The sequence below is a fragment of the Prionailurus bengalensis genome, chromosome X (assembly GCF_016509475.1).
Source record: "Prionailurus bengalensis isolate Pbe53 chromosome X, Fcat_Pben_1.1_paternal_pri, whole genome shotgun sequence".
NCBI lineage: Eukaryota > Metazoa > Chordata > Mammalia > Carnivora > Felidae > Prionailurus > Prionailurus bengalensis.
Genome location: NC_057361.1, coordinates 35946093 through 35967218, shown reverse-complemented (window position 1 = coordinate 35967218; position 21126 = coordinate 35946093). Strand labels below are relative to the sequence as shown.

The following is a 21126-nucleotide window of genomic DNA, read 5'->3' as shown; positions in this document are numbered from 1 at the left end:
GGTCACACCGCACTAATGCCTTTATTTGCCACAGCCAATGTGTGGGCTTAGGAACTAAATAAACTTCATAGAATTGTATAATGCAAGGAACATCTGTAATTCAAGAAGTGTACCTTGAGCACCTTACACATCTCTACAATAAAAGAGGCACGGACACCAGGAGGGGGAGTCAAATCGGGGACTGGCAGGGTTTCAGTTTAGGGAAATAGACTAGAGGGCGGAAGAGTTTCAGGTACAGGCTCTCTGGGCAAGCACTTGATAAAGGAATTAGGCGTCTGCGGTCCCCTAACGCTGGGGTGGTGCACGAACGGGTTAAGCCAGAAGGCTCCGCCCAGGGATCAAGGAGGCTGCGCGAGGAGCTCAACCCCCTCCCTTCGCCGTGCTCGTGGGGCCTGCCTCCAGGCGGGGCCAGGCCGACTGCGCAGCCGCCGCCCACTGCGCAGCCGCCGCCCACTGCGCAGCCGCCGCCCACTGCGCAGCCGCCACCCACTGCGCAGCCGCCACCCACTGCGCAGCCGCCGGCGACGGCGTCTTCCCAGGCTTCCGCGCCTGCGCACTGCTGCCTGCCCCGCCCCTCGCCCCGCTGCCTCCTGGGCTCGAGCGGGACATGGTGCTGTCTGAGCTGGCAGCGCGCCTCAACTGCGCCGAGTACAAGAACTGGGTGAAGGCGGGCCACTGCCTGCTGCTGCTGCGCGGCTGTCTGCAGGGTTTCGTCGCCCGCGAGGTGGTCGCCTTCCACCGCGGCCTGCTCGCCGCCGCCCCCAACCTGGGCCCCCGCGCCACCTGCTGCAGCGGCTCTCGGTGCAGCCCGCGCGCTCGTCAGGTGAGGCCAGGGCCGGGGACCTTGACCACCGCACCCTATCCCCTGTCCTGGTCCCCGAGCGCGGTGTCCCGAGCCCTCCCTGGGGCGGGGCCGACCGCAACGCTCCTCGTTCACTGCCCAAAACAGCACCCCTCCGCCCGGGACCCCTTCTCACCGCCGCCCCCTGTAGTTTCAGCCTCAGTGTCAGGTATGCGCAGAGTGGAAACAGGAGATTTTGAAACACCACACCAACAGGAATGGAGACGTCCACTGGGGAAACTGCCGACCGGGCCGGTGGCCCGTCGACGCCTGGGAGGTGGCCAAGGTAAGCACCTGCTCGGGAGGATAGGAGGTGACCCACCAGGTAACTGGTCACTTGAAGCCCAGAGCCTCATAAACAGATGCGGGAGAGAGGAAAGGGTGTTTGATACAGGGTCTAGTGTTTACGAGGTTCAGGGCTGTTGTACTGGATCTAACCTAGGTTAGGGAAGTAGAAGCTTTCTTCTACCTTTCTGCTAACAAGGCAGTTGAGTTTGCTACCCGCTATAAGGAAAATTTCGACAAGAGATGCCGACACCAGATGTAGAGTGAGCATCATGAGCACAGGCCCAGCTAAGGAGTAAAACTTTGAGGAGGTCGCGGTGAAGTGTGCAGCCAGATAGAAGACTATTAGGCCTGTTTTCAGATCTTTGCACTATGACTTACTAGCTGAGACAATTGGGGAATTTTTAAGAACTTTTTGATGTTTGCTAGAAGCCCTGTAGGGAGTGGGGAGGGGCAAAGTCACTTCCTAACACAAATTAACTTTTGCAGTCAATCTGCATACTAATTAGCAGCCAGGCACAGGCTTGGTGCCGGGAAAGCAGGGATCAGAGTCCCATTTCAGCTGCTGCTGTGTGACAGTAGCCCAGCCTCTGTACCCTAACCTCAAAAATGAGGAAGTTGGACTTGATCAGTGGCCACCAGGCTGGTGGCTATCGTGGACCCATAAACCCACCACATCTACACCCTCTTCCCCGTTTTTTTTTTTTTGTTGTTGTTGTTGCCACCATAGACTTGCCAACTTTTACCCAGAAAAGAAAGAAACCCAAAATTCTACCCTTGACTGTGACTGTCCCTTACCTGTTTGGTCTTTGTTGCTGCTTTCATACCCCTGGCATCCTCTTGAAGCCCTTGCCACCTGTTCATGCCCCTTTCTGTTGCTGTCATCAAAAGACCTTCCAGTCCTACCAGAGTATTTATATTCTCTTCCCAGCCACACCCTCCTCTGTTCTCCTCTCTGAACTTGCATGACCCACCCCCAACCCTGATAACACTGTAATCTGTTTGTGCTCAGGGGAAGAATCTCTTGAGGGAGCTGACTGGTTTCTTTCTTTCTTTCTTTCTTTCTTTCTTTCTTTCTTTCTTTCTTTCTTTCTTTTAAATGTTTGTTTATTTTTGAGAGAAACCGAGAGAAAGAGTGTGAACGAGGGAGGGACAGAGAGAAGGAGACACAGAATCCGAAGTGGGCTCCAGGCTCCAAGCTGTCAGCACAGAGCTCAACACGGGGTCCAAAGTCAATGCAAGATCATGACCTGAGTGGAAGTCAGACCCTTAACCAACTGAGCCACCCAGGCTTTTTTTTTCTTTCTTTCTTTCTTTTTTTTTTTTTTTTGAGTTTATTTATTTAGTTTGAGAGAAAGAGCGTGTGAGAAGGGCAGAGGGCTCAAACTCACAAACCATGAGATCATGACCTGAGCAGAAATCAGAAGTCAGACGCTTAACCCATTGAGCCACCCAGGCACCCCAAGGTTAGCTGACTGGTATCACTTTTAGTTCTTGATCACGAGTCCCATTGCTCTGGCCTCGCCTGTGTATAGGGCTCCTGTTTCTGGAGACAGCTGTTGCTGCCTTTCCTTCTGTAAGCTTCCACTCCTCCACCCTCACCCCCAGCTGCTGACTTTTTTCCTGGAGTTGATGCATGCCCTCAGATACATGCTTCTGCATCTTTTTGCCAGACCTACCAGCCTATCTCCATGTGCACCGTCTTCCTTCTGCTAGAGTTGGAAGGGCATCTGTAACCGCCTTGGCTCTCCACTTGTGTGTCAGACCACGTTCCCTCCCACCTACCCACAGACTTTCAGTCTTCAAGTATCCACCCTTTCTCCCTGTCAGCTTAGTCCCATCACCATACAAATAGCTTTAACGTTGCCTCAGTTTATTTAATTTTTTTTTTGAAAAAGAAAGAAAAGATTAAACATAGGGTTACCACATGACCTAGCAATTCCACTTCTAGGTTTATACTGAATGAATTTAGAAATATACGTCCACACAAAAACCACACACATTTGTGTGTGAGTGTCCCTAGCAGCACTATTCACGATAGCCGAAATGTGGAAACAACACAAATGTCCATCAGCTGATGAATGGATAAGCAAAATGTGGCCTGTCCATATAATGAGGTGTTATTTAGCCATAAGAGGAATGAAGTTGGTTGAACCTTGAGAACATTATGCCAAGTGAAAGAAGCCAGGCATATATTATATGAAACGTCCAGAATGGGCAGATATGTAGAGGTAAAAGGTTAGTGGTTGCCAGGGCCTGGGGGTAAGAGGGAAGTGATAGTGAATGGAGGTAGAGGGCTTCTCTTTGGGGTGATGAAAATGTTCTAAAACGAACTGGTGATGGTTGCACAACCGTGTGAATATACCAGAAACCACTGGACTGTACATTTTTTGTATCGCGGTGTAACTGACATATGACATTGTATCAGTTTTAGATGTGCAACAGAAGGGTTTGATAGGAGTATCTTGTGATTGGCCACATCACCATACATAGTTACAAAAAGTTTATTTTCTTGTGATGAGAACTTCTAAGATCTGCTGTTTCAGCTACTTTCAAATACAACACAGTATTATTAACTACAGGCACCATGCAGTACAATACATCCCCAGGACCTCTGTATTTTATAACTGGAAGTCAGTTCCCTTCGACCCCCTTCACCTATATTGCCCGTTCCCACCCCCCACCTCTGAAAACCACCGATCTGTTCTCTGGATTGCTGAGCTTGGGTTTTTGCTTTGGTTTGGTTTAGATTCCACGTAGAAGTGGGATCACACAATATTTGTCTTTCTCTGACTTATTTCACTCAGCGTAAGGCCCTCAAGATCCATTCACATTGTTGGAAAGAACTGTATGCTTTGAACTGGTGAACTGTATGGTATGTGGATTATATCTCAATAAAGCCGTTTAAAAAAAAAAAAGCTTGAATAGATATTTGGGAAAATAAAATTTTAAAAGAAAGAAATGCTTCCCTTGAGCCATTCCCTCTAGCACTCTCCCCATCTCTCTGCCTGCCTCCCATGTGCATGCCCAGCAGAGCGTCTCAGAAAGGGTTTTATGCCTGTTGTCTTTCCCTCAGCTCCCGGTCACTCCTCAACCCATTCCACCGTGGCTTCTGCCCCTCCCAGCACACTGCATCTATTTTGTCGGCACACTTGACCTCCAGTTCTCCAGCCTCATCTTTCTTACCTCTCAGACATTTGGCTCTCCTGGCCACTCTTGAAACAGTTGTGGCTCTGTGACATCATTCTCCCCCACAGGTTTCCTCCTCTCTCTCTGGCTCTACCTCCTCCTCGGCCTCCTCCTGGTCCTTGGTGGACATTTCTCAGGCCTCTTCTGTCCCCCTCTTCTCTTCTGGGGATATCGCCCCGGCCATGGAGTTCACCATTAAAGGCTACCCTTATGCTAATGGCTCCCCATTTCGTACCCCTGGCCCTTCCCATATGCAAGTGCGTGCTCCACCCCTCTCCTTATTCCCTCCTGGGGACTTTGTATTTACTCCTCGAGCAGGAGTCTTCATCTCTACCACCACCACCACCCCCCACCCCCGCCACCAAACCCACGGCCACACTCCAGCAGCAACTACCTACAACCACCCTCGATTCATCTCTCCCTCTCCACCCCCTTGTTTACACCTGCACAATAGTTGTGGATGCTTCTCTCCATCTCCACGTCACAACTGTCACCTCTCCTGCCTGGCCTCTGGCTGCAGCCTCCATCCCAGTCACCTCTGCTGCTCTGGTCATTTGTGATCACCTCTGGTCCGTTCTCCACACTGCAGGATGTGTGGTGTTCAGGGGTAAATTGGCTCATTTTCTTCCCTTGCCTAAAACCCTCACGTGGCTTCCTGATATCCTTCGAATAAACTCCAAACCCCTTTCCAGAGCCAGTAAAGCCCAGCACGATCTGGCCCCTGTTTGTTTCTCCAACTTCATCTCCCCCTACTCACTGAACACGCAGTAGAGGATAGTGAGAGGCAAGTAACAGGTGTTTCCCACCACGTGCCTTTGACATCTGGAACACGGTGGCATGCAACACCATTTTAAGAAACTCCTTTCAGTGGCAAGGAGGCAGCAAAGCCTCGCTGTTGGCTTCTAGTTCTGAAGAAAGGGAATAAGTCCTAGAATAAAACGTTAATGTGGGAAAGACAGTTTTATACTGGCAAGAAAATGCCAGATGGGACGTTCCTTGTAATAGAAAAGAAAAACTGTGCCTGGTTTTGAGGCACCTAAGATCCCTTCTTAACTTTGGGATTATCCTCCCAGTGGGAGCCGAAGTGTTTTTTGTTGATGATGGTGGTGGGTTTTTTGGGTTTTTTTTTCCAGTGTTACTGCCCTGCTTTGGCTGTGATAAGTTAACTTCTTTGTAAACATTGTAGCATCCACTATAGACTTTCAGAGGATCAGCAAGTCAGTGGCTGTTAAGACATGAAAAGACAGTGGTACTGGCTACTGTATCTTTTTTTTTAATGTTTATTCATTTTTGAGAGAGAGAGAGCGAGCATGAGCGGAGGGGCAGAGAGAAGGGGGGGGGGGGGAGAAACAGAATCTGAAGCAGGCTCCAGGCTCTGAGCTCTCAACATAGCACACGGGGCTCGAACTCACAAACGGTGAGATCGTGACCTGAGCCAAAGTCCGATGCTTAACCGACTGAGCCAGCCAGGCGTCCCCCAAAGTTCTTAATTGTGTGAGGCTCCAGTGGAGGATTCCACCACCATCAGGAACATAGCCATGACTCTCCTTGGGGTGTGTTGGCACTGACCACAAGCCCTTTCTGTAATACCGTTACGAGCAGCACTATAGGAAATGTGGTTGCCTGCCTACTGAAATGTGTCTGTTTTCGGGAAAATAGGTCTCTCTATTTAGAGTTCTTATTGCAAGTAATTTTGCTTATGTCATCGTTTCTAGTTCCTTGGCAGGAATGTACTCTTGAGCTGCTGAGCTTGGTAAAATTATTGCATTCAGATGTAAATTTGGAACTGTTGCAGGAGAGAAATATGCCCAAGCCTTGCTGTGACACCATTTTGGGGGTCTGTGCCATAAAATCCTACAGAAGGCAAGATCACACTAGAACGAGGGCCTTCTGATATATCTAGTATCTCAAACCCTAGGATCCCATCTGCAACTCCTAGGTAGGTCATGCTCACGTTGCACTATCAGCACGGTAATTGCCCACATTTATGGCCTGTTGGTTTACCGTGTGCCGGACACCGTCCTTCACCTGCATTAACTCATGTAATTCTCACAACATCCTTCGAAGTAGACGAGGACAGTTATCCCCTACTTACCAATGAGGACTCTGAGGGTAAGTAACTCGCCCAGGGTCACCCAAGTTGGCAGGTGGCTGAGGTGGGATGTGAACCTGGCTCTATCACACTCCAAAGCCCAGGCTCACTTGGGAGTAACTATCACTTTTAAATTTTAAGTCTTCTTTAACAATTCAGCCACTGAAACCTCAGGAAGGAAAAGAGGGGGAAGAAGAGGACTGCTTTCTACCTATGCTTCCTGCTTGTCCACCATTAAGAAAGGACAGATATGCCAAGTGTTGAAGTATTTCTGATAGCAGAGGGATAGATAGAGCAACCCTTCGGTGATCACACTTGGCCAAGCCTTAGCTCTCACACTCTTTCCCAACCTGTGTTTTGGACTCACAAGGCTCTACCTTGAAACCGCAGTAAGAACATTCCAATCAGCATTTGGGAAACAGGTAAGTAACATTTGCCCACCGGTTCCTAGGGTTGGAGGAGACTCAGGTGCCCCTTGTGCCTCCCCTACTCTAGGCCTTCATGCCCCGAGGACTGGCAGACAAAACAGGCCCTGAGGAATGTGATGCCGTTGCCCTTTTAAGCCTCATCAACTCCTGTGATCACTTCATGATTGATCGAAAGAAAGTCACAGAGGTAAGAGCTGTCACATGTAAAACCATCCAGTGAGGGGCTCCTGGGTGGCTCAGTTGGTTAAGCGTCCAACTTCGGCTCAGGTCATGATCTCACAGTTTGTGGGTTTGAGCCCCACATCATGCTCAGATGCTGACAGGTCAGATCCTGACAGGTCAGATCCTGGAGCCTGCTTCAGATGCTCTATCCCCCCCTCTCTCTGCCCCTTCCCCACTCATTCTTTCTCCCTCTCTCTCACTCAAAAATAATTAAACATTAAAAAATAATAATAAAAATAAAATCATCCAGTGAGAGTCAGTCGGGTCGGTGCTGTGAAGGGCAGCTGAGAAAGACACCCTGTGGTGCTCAAGCAGCCGTGCGCACACCCACGTAGCAGACGGTCTCTCCCCAGAACAGTGTCGTGCAGGGAAAGTTAGACTTTGGCTCAAGGTTGGCAACACTAAGTGGGCTAGTGGGGCCCACGTCGCATGCACCTTCTGTGTGTCCAAGAACCCCTATGAGAATGCAGGTAGGAGACTGGCCCCTGAGTTCTCCCTCACTGAAGTTTCCCAACACCTTGATCTTCTGTTCACTGCTAAAATAGATGAGCCACCAATTTCTCTCCCCTGGTCTGCCATAAACAGAAGTCAGGTAATTTTCCATATTAAAAAAAAAAAATAGGGGCGCCTGGCCGGCTCACTCGGTGGAGCATGTGACTCTTGATCTCAAGGTTGTAGATTCGAGCCACACGTTGGGTGTAAAGATTACTTAAAAAAATAAAACGTTTAAAAAATAAAAAATAAAACAGAGAGGAGTGCATCACTCTGTCGGTCATGTGCCAGCATTTGAATCCTGCCCTTCTGAATCTCTTTGGCTAACCCTAACAGACAAGCAGTCTCCGAATAGATCACTATGCTTGTCAGATTTCCTCTGGGGGATTTAGACTTTCTCTGTTTCACCAGAGAACAGCTCTCGCACATTGATTAGTCTGAGGGTTGTCGAAAAGAGTATACAACGTACCTGGATTATATATAACATATAGAGAAAATGCACGTGTATTTTGCTGGCATGCTAGCAGCTGGAAGAACTGAGAATCTTTCATAATATCAGCAGACAAAAACTGTCACAGTACAAAGTCGACCTCTTCATATCTTTTAGCTAAGAACGTGGAAGACTTTATGTGAGTTGTATACTAATACACAATGAGACAGAAGCATTTGTTATACAATATAGGCAAAAGTTGATTTTGTTTTCATCAGACTTGCCACATCAAAACACCCCCTTTGCCCACCTTCCTGGAGCTCCAACAATATTTAAAAGAGTTTTGCATTGTCTGCTTCAGCCTTTGGGTATACGTAGAGCCAGTAACCAATTCTCTTGCTCTTTGGCAGGTGGTTTTGTTTGTTTGTTTGTTTGTTTGTTTTTGATAAGAGTGGTCTTTTTTTGTTGTTGTTGTTGTTATTTGTTTGTTTTTGAGAGAGAACGAGAGCAGGAGAAGGGCAGAGAGAGAGGGAGACAGGATCCGAAGTGGGCTCTGTGCTGACAGCAGTGAGCCAAATGTGGGGCTTGAACTCACAAACCACGAGATCACAACCTGAGCCCAAGTCGGCTGCTCAAGTGACTGAGCCACCCAGGCACCCCTGGCAGGTGGTTTTAAGTTTAGAGATTTGGGAGGTTGTGTAAGAGATAACCAGCCAGTCACAAGATTTCAAGAGCCGACAATAGTTGTAGGCCTGTTTGTATTTCTCACTCGTTACTCCAAGTAGCAGGCGGTCAAACATCCCCCTGAAGCCTTGTGGATTTCATAATTAACAAAGCCTTTCTGCAGTTTTTCTTGGGAAGTCCAGAATTTCCATTTACCTCATCATTTGACTTTGAAACCTTCTATCTTTTTTTGCCTTTCTGTAGGTGATTAGATGTCGTAATGAGATCATGCATTCTTCAGAGATGAAAGTGTCTTCTCTGTGGCTTCGAGATTTTCAGATGAAGATCCAAAATTTTCTGAATGAATTCAAGAATATTCCAGAGATTGTGGCAGCCTACGCCAGAATAGAACAGGTAAAAATCAGATTGAACAGTTCTGGCATAAAGAACTAAGGAGAGGGGCGCCTGGGTGGCTAAGTTGGTTTAAGTGTCTGACTCTTGATTTCCACTCAGGTCATGATCTTGAGGTTGGTGGCATCGAACCCCACGTCAGGCTCCATGCTATAGCGTGGAGCCTGCTTGGGATTGTCTCTGCCCCTCCCCCGTGCATGCAGTCTCTCTCTCTCTCTCAAAATAAATAAATGAACATTAAAAAAAAAAAAAAACAACTATGGGAAAAAAGCCAACTCCAGTCACTCATTTAGAATTTGAAGTTTGTTGGATTTAAATGAAATTTTAGAATGTAAGCAGGGGGAAAAATGTTGATACGAAATGCAGAATTGTGCTGGGCTTAAGAAGCTTTTCTGTGGTCACAAGGTATTAGTAAAATGGATACAGTCAAAGAGGTTTAGTTATAAATTCTTTGAGCAATCCAGTGAAACATCTTTTCCATTCCATTATTCATATATTTGTTCGATGATTCAAACAGCTGTTGACATCTGACTGGGCTGTTCACATCCCTGCAGAAGATCAGCTAGATGGATGTGAATATGAAACAGGAGTTTACCTGAGTGAGAGCCAAGTAAATGAAATAGAAATGGAATTACTAAAGGAGAAACTTCAAGAGATCTATCTTCAAGCACAAGAACAAGACGTGTTGCCTGAAGAGGTAAAAAAAAAAAAAAAAAAAAAAAAAAAAAAAAAGTATTCTATTCTCTGTGCGAGTAGACCAAAGAAAGGCACCAGGGAGGAAGAGTAGCTTGTTTCAACATATTGCCAGTTATGTTTCTGATTTATACGTCCCATCATTTCCAGAAATGCATGTTCTTTTGACACAGACTAACACTACTTTGAAACAAATATTTTCCCTCAATCAGCAGACATCTGAGTGCCTAATGTGTGCACAGAGTGGCACAACACGGTAAGGGCTCCAACAGGTTTCTGAACAAAAGGCTCTGGGGATTCTCTGCAGGTCGAGAGGAGATTGCAAAAAAAGACTTTGCTGAGAAGATGCTGTTGAGCCAGGACTAGGAGGATCACGTAAGAGTTTGGCAAACTGGCATGAGTGGAAGGGTGTTCTTGGCAGGAGGAACAGCACTTACAGAGGTACAGAAGAATAACTTGGGCCTGAGCAGTGGTAAGGCCAGCATAGAAGATGTGGTCAGATGCGAGGGCAGTCAGGTAGTTTGAAGCCGTATTTTGAAAGGTTTGTTGTGCTGTTCCAAGGGGCTTGGACCTTATTCCTAAAAAGCAGTAGGGAGCCAATGGGTGTTTTTAGGCCAGAAAGAGTTAATCAAATGGATCCAGTATTGCTTTTAGAAAGTTAACTCATGGTAGTTGGAGGTTGGAGACTTGCAGGATGGTGTCACAGCCGTGCGAGGTTGGAGAAAGGACAGAAACTAGAGGTGCGGTGGAGGGGCCGCATTCTGGAGGCATTGCTTGGGTAGAGCTGATGGCTCTTAGTGGATGCTTATATTACTTGGAGTGTGGCATGGGGCTGGAAGGAGGTGGGGAAGGAGGGGGTCAAAGGATCAAGGTTTCCAGCTTAGGCCCCTGCAGGCTAATGATGGCCGTAAGTCCTGATAGGGAATACAGGAGAAATGAATCCCGTTTGTTACATGCAAGGTATAAAAAAGCAGTGTTCTGGTAAAATTCAGACGTATTCCAGTACTTGCTGGATTGGAATTTTACATCACCAGGAGATCTTGGACAAATCATTTTTCCTCTCCATGGTACCTTATCCAAGCAAAGTAGTTTTGCTGGTTGCCTCTTTAAACACAGAGTGTTTATTTACTATAAAGTATTTCATTCATTAAGCCGTGCTCCTTACTGGTCCATATGCATATGTTAATCATTCTGACCTTGACCTAGATGATTCATTCAGCCTGGTGAGCTCCTAATTTAGCAGCGGGACCAGGTACCACTGGTTTCTGGATGCTCCCACCCCAGCACAGCATAGGTGTTTACAATGATGAAGAGGACAGTTAAGTCTTGTATTTTCTAAACCCGGGTGTTTTACCTTACTTTATTTTAAAATACCATTAGAACCAGGGGCATCTGGGTGGCTCAGTTGGTTCAGCATCCAACTCTCAATTTCGGTTCAGGTCATGATCTCAAGGTTCGTGGGATCGAGCCCTGTGTTGGGCTCTGCACTGACAGTTTGGAGCCTCCTTGGGATTTTCTCTCTCCATCATCTCTCTCTGTTCCACCCCCATTTGTGTGCTTGCCCTCTCTCTCTCTCTCTCTCTCTCTCTCTGTCTCAAAATAAATAAACATAAAAAAAATAAAATACCATTAGAACCGGCCCCAATTTTCTTTCTGCTGCTTTTGTTAGAAGCAGTGTAGAACAGAACAAGACAACGATGGGGTTGGAGAGGAGGGGTCAGACTCAAGCCCCTTGAGTGGTCACTAGCTTTGTCTTCTCTCTTGAGGGACCTGTGGTTCTTTTTTTTTTCTGTGTAACACACAGCAAAATGCATCTGTACAGGAGCACACTCAAGCCAGGAGTCTGTGTAATTTCGAAGCTGGAAGGGAACCTGGCGGTCACCATATCCCCTGCTTTACATGCCAGGCAGCAACCCCAAGGAGCAGGCAGGAACAGAAGAGTGTGAGGGTTGGTGCAGGGGTCTCCCTCCTCTGGTCCTGTGCCTTTCCACATGCGGCACTGCAGATCTCATATCGCTGAGGTGCTGGCAGCTGTCAATTCTGAACCCTCATTACCTCTGCTTTACAGAGAGGAAACTGGGGTTGGGTGGCCTGTCCTCTGCATCCCAAAGCCTCTATATAGAATTGATAAATTTGCATTTTTCCTGCTTTCTGTTCAGTAGACCATGGCATTTCTCTTGATATTTCAATCGATCAAAATGTAAGTTAGGATTGATTGGCACATTATCTGAAAGAATTTGAAGGTTGGCTTTCCGTGATGCGTGGAACTGATCTCTTTTGAAAGTTCCACACCATACATGATTATCCACATTCTTTAGGGTGAGCCTCCAAAGTCTGAAGATTTGCTAAGCCAAATGGCAGTGAATTGAAAATGTCATCAGCTGCGGCTGACTGTTAATTTCAGCTGAGGTCATGATCTTGCGGTTCATGGGCTTGAGCCCCACATCAGGCTCTGCGCTCACAGCACGGAGCCTGCTTCAGATCCTCTGTGTCCCTGTCTCTGCCCCTCTCCCTCCCTCTCTCAAAAATGAATAAATGTTAAAAAAAAATTTTTTTTTAATTCAGCTAAAGCATGTCAAGCGCAGTAAGTGGCTAAAAAACATGTAAGGAATTTGTGCATTCTTTAAAACCATTCCTGATATCTTAAACCCTGGTGAAGGGACCATCTCCACAGAGACCCCTGGGGAGACATAAGCAGAAGGGGCAGTGACAGATGTACCTGACTCAGTCAGAAAAAGGATTGAAATGACCCTTTATTTATTATATTCCAGAAAATATTTACGGAGCATGTACCTGCTATGTGCCAGACACAGTTCTAGAAGCTTGGTGTGCATCAGTGACCAAAACAAAGATCCCCGTAGGGGGAGACAGTAAAGAGTCAATGTAGTAAGCAAACGGCGCTTCTCAGCTTTAGAAGAAGTACTGTGTCAAGCACAGAATGGGGGACGAGGAGTAGCAGAGTGGGGACGAGTATCAGGTTGCAACCAGGTGGTCACGTTGGCCCCCTGGAAAAGGTGAGGATTAGCCATGTGCACATGTGCAGGGAGAGCCTTCAGGCAGGGGGGACAGCAATGTGAGCAGGATGGCTGGGGTGCGGATAGAGAAAGAAAAGCGTGTGAGGAGGTAAGAGAAAGTAAGGCGAAGAAAGCAGGTCATATTGGCCCGTGAGCCATCAGAAGGACGTAGGCTTTTACTCCTGCGATGGCCCCTGTGGGACAGGAGCAGGGAGACACACAAGGAGGCTCCTGCACTTACCGGGTTCAGACCAGGACAGAAGTGTAGACATGGTATGGTGAGAAGGTGCGCACATGGGGGCATGTAGAGACGTCAAAGACAAGTCCAAGGGTTTGGGATTAAGCAGAAGAATGGGGATGCTAAGCATGTTTTGCCTAGAGCAGCACATGGCACATAGTAGACTGGCTTTTGATAAGTATTTGTGGAATGAATGTACCAGACACAATGCTAAGTTCTTGGAGTAGATTATTTCTTTTTTTTTTTTTAATTTTTTTTTTCAACGTTTATTTATTTTTGGGACAGAGAGAGACAGAGCATGAACGGGGGAGGGGCAGAGAGAGAGGGAGACACAGAATCGGAAACAGGCTCCAGGCTCCAAGCCATCAGCCCAGAGCCTGACGCGGGGCTCGAACTCACGGACCGTGAGATCGTGACCTGGCTGAAGTCGGATGCTTAACCGACTGCGCCACCCAGGCGCCCCCGATTATTTCTTTTTTTATTAAAAAAATTGTATTTAATGCTTGTTTATTTTTGAGAGACACAGAGCATGAGCAGGGGAGGGGCAGAGAGAGAGGGAGACACAGAATCCGAAGCAAGCTCCAGGCTCTGAGCTGTCAGCACAGAGCCTGACGCAGGGCTTGAACCCATGAACCTCGAGATCATGACCTGAGCCGCTGTTGGATGCTTAACCAACTGAGCTACCCAGGCGCCCCAGAGTAGATTATTTCTAGTGCTCACAAGAATCCTAGGTGGTGTTGGTAGCCTCATCTTTCATTGGCATATGTGGAAGTGAGCTCAGAGAGGTCAAGTGTCTTACCCAAACTTACACAGCTGGTTAAGTGGTAAAGCTGGGCTTCAAAATCCAAGTCTGTCTGACTACATTCCGTGATTTTTCTTGTACTTTCAGTTTTTCCGTCTCTATTTCCTCTTCTCCCTTTACATATAAACGTGCAGAAGTCTTCCCTATTCTTAATTTAAAAAATTTTTTGACTGTGTCTCTGCACCGCCCCCACCACCCCACCAAACTAAAATAATCACCCCTCTTAAGCACATTTCAAGGGCACAGAGGATCAAGAGGTCACAGCAAAAGGATCACAGTGCCCAAGTCATCCAATGAGAATGTCTCTGGAGAGGGGGAGGAAGGCCCCCACTCCATCTTGGAGTGTGTGCAGTTCGCAGACCCAGCCAGCGGTGTCATGGGCATCTGATGGGAACCCAGTACCAAGCACAGGCATAAGTGCTAACAGTGCAGTATCCACAGTTACCAACGTGTGCTGGGGGTAATGTCGTCAGTGTGATCTTTCACATTTTTATGGTTTCCAGATTTATTATTTAAAGCCCAGGTAACTTTGAGGAGCAGTAGACTTGCTTCCAGCTGTGTAATAAACAGCCTGTTCCCCTCTACTTAACTAACCTGTCTGGAGATCTCTGGCAGTCTTTAGCTCCTCGCTGGCCCTCCCGGATCCCTGTTCGTCCTAGCCACAAGCCACAGCCAGTCTTCTCCCTCCCTCCCATCCCGCCATCATCCAGCATCTGGCTGTTTCATGTGCCTACATCACAATAACCTGAGTGCGTGCTTAGCTTACGCCCCACATTTACTGCATCAGAATCAATTATGAATTCTCTGTAAAGTTTAAGAACCACCACTCTGCTAGGAGTAAGGTACTCCATTGCTTTTCTTCATCAGATTTAAGTCATCTTGACTTAGCTTGGAGTTCAGGGTCCCCCATTAAAAAAATTCACCATGCCCCCCAAATATGAGTGTCTCTCATTTAAGCAAAGTGACCGGTTAGGGGATCCTGAGGATAAGCCCAGTGAAAACACTTCCATTGTACTATTCTGAGAGTACTTGTATTCGTTTAAGCGTTGGGAAGTATGCATTATTGGTGGGAGTTTAAATCAGCACAGTAACCTCTATACATGGTAGTTTGGGCAAAATCTATTAACAGTAAAAGAGAAAACTCAAAATTAACACCACGTTCCACTTCTAAAAACAGATCCTACAAATAGCCTGTCACTTGTGCAAAATGACACGTGTACCAGGTTAGTTACTTCAGCATTATTGCTCCTAACAGAAGACTTGAAATAATATGTTAAAATGTGAAGCATCCATAACTGAAATACTATATAGTCATTAAAAAAAATAATGAGGCCACAGAAAAAAAACTCGGTTGAGGGACAGCGTCTAGTATGCTGCCATTTGTGTTTTTTAAAATGTGTATGTGTCAGTCATAGTTATTGTGAAAAAACTTTTAAATGTGTATGTATACATGTATATATGTGTGCTCACATGTAAGTCTCTGGAAGAAACACAAGAAACTTTGTTGTGGTCCCCTCTGAAGATAGGAGCTGGGTGACTGGGGACAGGGTGGGGAAGAAGACTGACTTTTTACCTTGTTCCCCTGTGTTCATTTTGAATTCTAGGGGCGCCTGGGTGGCGCAGTCGGTTAAGCGTCCGACTTCAGCCAGGTCACGATCTCGCGGTCTGTGAGTTCGAGCCCCGCGTCAGGCTCTGGGCTGATGGCTCAGAGCCTGGAGCCTGTTTCCGATTCTGTGTGTCCCTCTCTCTCTGCCCCTCCCCCGTTCATGCTCTGTCTCTCTCTGTCCCAAAAATAAATAAACGTTGAAAAAAAAAATTTGAATTCTGTACATGTACATTTATTACTATTAAACATACACATATTTTATAAGTATTTAATATACAAATATTCAATAGTAATAAATGTGCAGCTATAAATTCCAAATGAAAGGGCATCATTTTGTTTTAATATTACAGTATACATATATATGTGTGCATACATGTGTGCCCGCGTGTGTGTGTGTGTGTGTGTGTGTGTACATACACGTATAGAGATAGAGACAGATATATAGCCCTTTCCTACAAATGCAGGAAGTTTTTTTTTTTTTTTCAAATGCAGGAAGTTTTAAAGCAAAAAGAGTTAAAAATTTTTTTCCCCATTTTTATGAGATGTAATTGACATGCAGCTTAAGGCATACAGCATGATGATTTGACCTACATATACTGTAAAATGGTTACCACGGTAAGTTTAGTTAATATCCATCTGCTCATACAGATACAAACAAAAAATAAGAAAAAAACTTTTCCTGGTGATGCGAACGCTTAGGATTTACTCTTGTAACAAATGTCCTGTATATCACACAGCAGTGTTCGCTGTAATCATCGTGTTGTACATTCCATCCCTAGTACTTTTTTATCTTATAACTAAAGTTTGTTACATTTTGATCCCCTCCCTCTCATTCCCTCTCTGCCCCACCCCATCGCCCCTTCAGGTTACTACAATTCTGATCTCTTGGTCTTTGAGTTTGCTTTTTGGGGCTTTTTTTTTTTTTTTTTTTAAGATTCCACATATAAATCATACAGTATTTGTCTTTCTCTGACTTCTTTCACTTAGCATAATGCCCTGAAGGTCCATCCACGTTGTCACAAATGCAGGATTTCCTCCTTTTTTTTATGGCTGAATAATATCCCATGGTATATATATGTACCACAACTTCTTTATCCATTCATCTATCGATGGATACTTAGGCTGTTTCCACATCTTGGCTGTTGTTAATAATGCTGCTCATGAACATGGGGCTGCAGATATCTCTTCCACATGGTGTTTTCATTTCCTTCAGATATATTCCCAGAAGTAGAATTGCTGGATCTCATGGTAATTCTGTTTAATTTTTTTGAGGAACCTCCGTACTGTTCTCCATAGTGGCTACACCAGTTTACATTCCCACCAGCAGCGCACAGGGGGTCCCTTTTGACCACATCTTCACCAGCATCTATTACCTCTTGTCTTTTTAATGATGGCCACTCTGACAGGCAGATGGTGAGATTTCATTGTGGTTTTGTTTTGCATTTCCCTGATGATTAGTGATGTTGAGCACCTTTTCATGTACGAGTTCTTTATATATTTTGGATGTTGGCCCCTAAAAGCAAAAAAAAAAAAAAAAAACTTGAGACAAGCAGACACCCCTTTGTGTAGCCCCAGAACCAGCTACTGGTGGACACATGAGCAAGAGACAGTCTTGAAGCTAGTAAGTTTTTCATCAGAATTATAAGCCTGCTATAAAATTTTCTAAGCCATACATTGTGTGGTTTCCTCTTGCAGATCTTAAATCGACTGGAAGTAGTGAAAGAATTTCTGAGAAACAATGAGGATCTTAGAAATGGTCTTACCGAAGATATACAGAAGCTAGACAACCTCCATCTACAGCATCAAAAACCAAGTTCAAAGGAACCTGGGGCAGAGACACCTGAAGGGAAGGCCTGAGGTGAGTTTAGACCTATGAGGTTAAGTAAGGATAGAATAACCTCATTTCTCTGATGCCTGTTCTCTTATGTAAGGCCATAATGAACTCACAATTTAGTCTAACCCGAAGTTTTTCTGTGTCCTTATTATTTGAAAGAAAGGACACTGAGCCCTGCGCTCTTTCTAATTGATGGTTCTCACATCTGTGAAGTAATTCAACATAATCTGCCTGTCAGCTGTGTTTAGTCAAATATACCTGAGGTCATTGGTCTAGTCTTAAGTAAATCAACTTTCTAACATAATCCAAAAGCACATCAGCCCTAAAATGACACCAGGGATCCCTAGCTCTTCCCTGTGGCATTACTAGCAACTTGTTAATTTCCATAAGAAAAACTTGTTAAAATAACTGTCTTTGGTGTTTTACATTTTTCCTTTCAAATAAAGAAAATTAAACATTTTCTCTTGTTTTAGGCTGCCCTTTGACAAAACCCAGGCATGTTATGTGAAGGTCGGCATGGCTTCAATCTCAGCCCTTCTTTTCTGTGCAAAAGGAAAAACTTAACAGAGTGCACCACCCAAACAAAAAGGAATTTTTGTTGTCTTTTCTTGGACTTTCCTTTGACTCTTTGGGAATATTTTTTTTAATATTCGTAAGCTTGGTGTTGTGTTATCTGTAACCCACCAAAAAATGTTAGATACTGTTGTGCCAAAACTTGCTGTCACCCAGGGTTTTTTTTGTTTGTTTGTTTTGGTTTATTGGTTTTGCGGGAAGGTTTTTGCTATTCTTTTCTGATCCTAAACTTAAGCTGCTTAACACAGTAAAGGCTATTTGGCCAGCCCTGGGCGAAGGGTCACAAAGAGTTCTCTGCCAGCTGGCACACAAGCCCTATCCCTACCCCCTTCCTAAAAAAAGTCTCGCTTACGAGGGGTGCCCAAGGGGCAGGCTGTGATGTAAATCCTTCCTTTTTGAAAGAAGGCAAGAAAAGAGATTGCCCATTTTCTAGCCATTTCCAATTTAGTACAGAACTGTTGCTACCTATTTCTGGTAGCCCCGGGCACTAGGGCAAGGAGGTGGGCCCAGGCTGGTCAGTGGGGACCAGAGAACACAGTGACTTGATTGACCAAAGCAGGCAGAAGGCCCATGCCAGTCTCACAAACGGGAATGTCGGGGATAGCTTCACAGTTACTGACCTGTTTATGGTACTCCTGGGAAAAGTCAACTCCCGTGGCAATCCCCTCTTTCCGCTCATTAATATCCTGAGTGCACAGGGCCTAGCCCTCATGTGCTCCATGAATATTTGTTGACCGAAGGATCCACAGATAGCTTATTCATACACATGAATGTTAGACCATTAACTAAACCAACCTGGTCCTTTGTTATGAGATTTAAGGGTGAAATACCAACATTCTTTTAGAAATTCAAAGGCATCATTTTTCTTTCAGCAGATTGACAGATTCATTTGTACTTCCTCTATCCCCAAAAGTCATCTACTTCTGACTTTATCCTGTCTGTTTCCTAAACTGCAAAACCACTGTCCAGTCATATGCAGTGGTCCAGGGGATCAGCCTCACCCTTCCCTACCTCTGCTCCTGTTCAAAGCCAGCAGTGCCTAACTGGGCCATGTCACCTCTGGACCTTTAGGAACAGAATTGCCTCATTCCCCGCTTCCTGGAGGAGATGCTTCCACTCCAACCCCAAATGAAGCCATCCTCCTTTGCTTACTGAGCTGCCCATCAAGGATGTGACCCTGTAGGGGCACCTGGGTGGCTTAGTTAAGTGTCCGACTCTTGATTTTGACTCAGGTCATGATCTTGTGGTTCGTGGGTTGGAGCCCCACACTGGGCCCCACGCTGACAACTGATAGTGTGGAGCCTGCTTACAATTCTCTCTCCCCCCTTCCTTGCTAGCGCACGCTGTCTCAAAATAAATAAACATTAAAAAAAAAAAAGGATGTGGTCTCTAGAGAATGGGGAGAGGGTGAGGTGTATTTGGTATATTTTTATATTAAAATGAGTGTAATATAATGCTGTAAACCCTGGATAAATACAAACGTGCCTGTAACTTAACTATTTGGTCTTGAATCATACATTTTCTTTCTCCCTTCATTTCATGCAGCTCCTTTAGAAGACATCAACAGTAAAGTAAGAATTTTCATTCATCTCACAACTATCCCCAAACCGAGAAGTTTGCTGAAACATTTCCTAGCTTCTAGATACAAGGTACAAGAGTTGGGATCAAATTAAATTTTGAGTCCCTAACCAATTTAAGACCTGATTTGTAACTTTAGGAACTTAGGGTTATGAACACTTTCATTTCATGCCCCTTGTATCTAGTTAGCTTTTCCTTCTCTCTCCAACATTTATCACGTGTTAGCCACGGGTCAGGCCCTGGAATAGATGCAAATGTGAGGATTCATAGGGTGTGGACAATGGTATACATGGTGTCCTCTCTGGATTTATTGTCTGCTCTGATAAATTCAAGATACTGTTCAGAAAAACATTATGCTGGCAACGTTTAATTACACTGAAATTGAAGAAAGGAAGACATGCCCAGAGAGAGCTTTAAAGCAAATGCAGCGTGTACAGGGACATCAACCTGTGGGCCTCTCTACGGATCTGTGCGCGCGGCACAGGATGTGCACAAAAGGGCGCTCACAGCAGCGTTGGCAGCCAGCCATCGAGATGACGGGTTAAATCCCAGCACATCCATGCTACAGAGCATTATGCAGTTGCTAAGAAGTATAAACTAATGCTGCAATGCAGTAACGTGGAATGCTCTCGAACACCTACTAAATAGAAAAGCAGAATGTTTAACAATGCGTGGCATGCTGTTAAACTATTTGTATCTTTCAACAAAAGGTCTTGAAAGTTGTGTGCTTTTCCCAAGCTCTTTTGCAGTGTTAGCTCTGTGAAAGGAACTGGGGTTGAGTGGGGGAGTTAGAAATCTGGCTTTCCTGCTCTTCGCATACCCCTGCATGAAATTTTTGCAACAAACATGGACTCCTGGTATTTTGAAAGTTTTTAAGTACAGTTTTTCATTTCAAGACAATAAAGAGGCGTAAACAATATAAATTCAAACTGCCATGACTTATGTGTTACGTTTCCCGGAATATGTTGTAGCCTCCATTTTTGTGGGGGTCAGCTTCACCTCCAGGGGCACTTGTGAGGCATCAGGGTCCAGAGAAGCCCAGGAAGTGGTCTCCTTTCCACACAGGGGTGTTTCATCTCGGAGTGCCTGGTTTTCATCCAGCAATATGATTTACTCTCTCAGCCTCTCCCTGGGACACGATATGTGGAAAGAATCAGAGGAGAGAAATCATTTCAGCATTATGGTTGCAAAGGTGAGGTAGTTCTTTGGATTTTAGCCCGTTTTTTGCCAGGGAGCTCAGAGGACCTAAGGGGAAAGACATTACTTATTAAACTCAGTATAAAACACGAATTCTGGGAAATAACCAAAGTGTGTCCGTAACAAAAACTTCTGGAAAAATAGCTCTGCCAATTCAGAAAATGTTAATGGCTTCATAAGTAGTGGAAGAGATCTGTAGACAGGTTAAATGGCCAGGGCCAGAAAGGATTGTTTGAGAGTTTGGGGAAGATTATGAAATGATTGTTACCCTAAGGTTTAAAAATTTATTTTTTATTTTTTTTTAAGTAGGCTTCATGCCCAGCCTGGAGCTCAATGTGGGGTTTGAACTCACAACCCTGAGATCAAGATCTCAGCTGAGATCAAGAATTGGACACTCAACCAACTGAGCCACCCAGGCGCCCTGAAATGCTCATTTCTATTAAAGTGTTAATCACTCTTATGGCTTGAAACATGAATATCTTAGGCAACAAAGGGTTACGTGTTGGGTGGGCATACTGCAAATTAGATCCTGTAAGTG

At 45.4% G+C, this 21126-nt stretch overlaps 1 protein-coding gene and 1 long non-coding RNA gene across 2 annotated transcripts in view; one reads left to right on the top strand and one right to left on the bottom strand.

Annotated features, from left to right (window-relative positions):
- Positions 1 to 2026, bottom strand: part of LOC122477636 — a 58079-nt gene extending 56053 nt beyond the window's left edge. The window contains exon 1 of the long non-coding RNA XR_006295747.1: positions 1925 to 2026. This is a non-coding gene — a long non-coding RNA (uncharacterized LOC122477636). The remainder of the gene's footprint in view (positions 1 to 1924) is intronic.
- CXHXorf38 (chromosome X CXorf38 homolog) lies at positions 560 to 19309 on the top strand. Its single transcript, XM_043570868.1, has 7 exons — positions 560 to 823; positions 993 to 1127; positions 6903 to 7022; positions 8907 to 9056; positions 9571 to 9750; positions 17102 to 17264; positions 17714 to 19309. The coding sequence occupies exons 1-6, from the start codon at positions 608 to 610 to the stop codon at positions 17261 to 17263; spliced, it is 963 nt and encodes a 320-aa protein (XP_043426803.1). The 5' UTR covers positions 560 to 607; the 3' UTR covers position 17264; positions 17714 to 19309.
- Positions 19310 to 21126: the final 1817 nt, after the last annotated feature.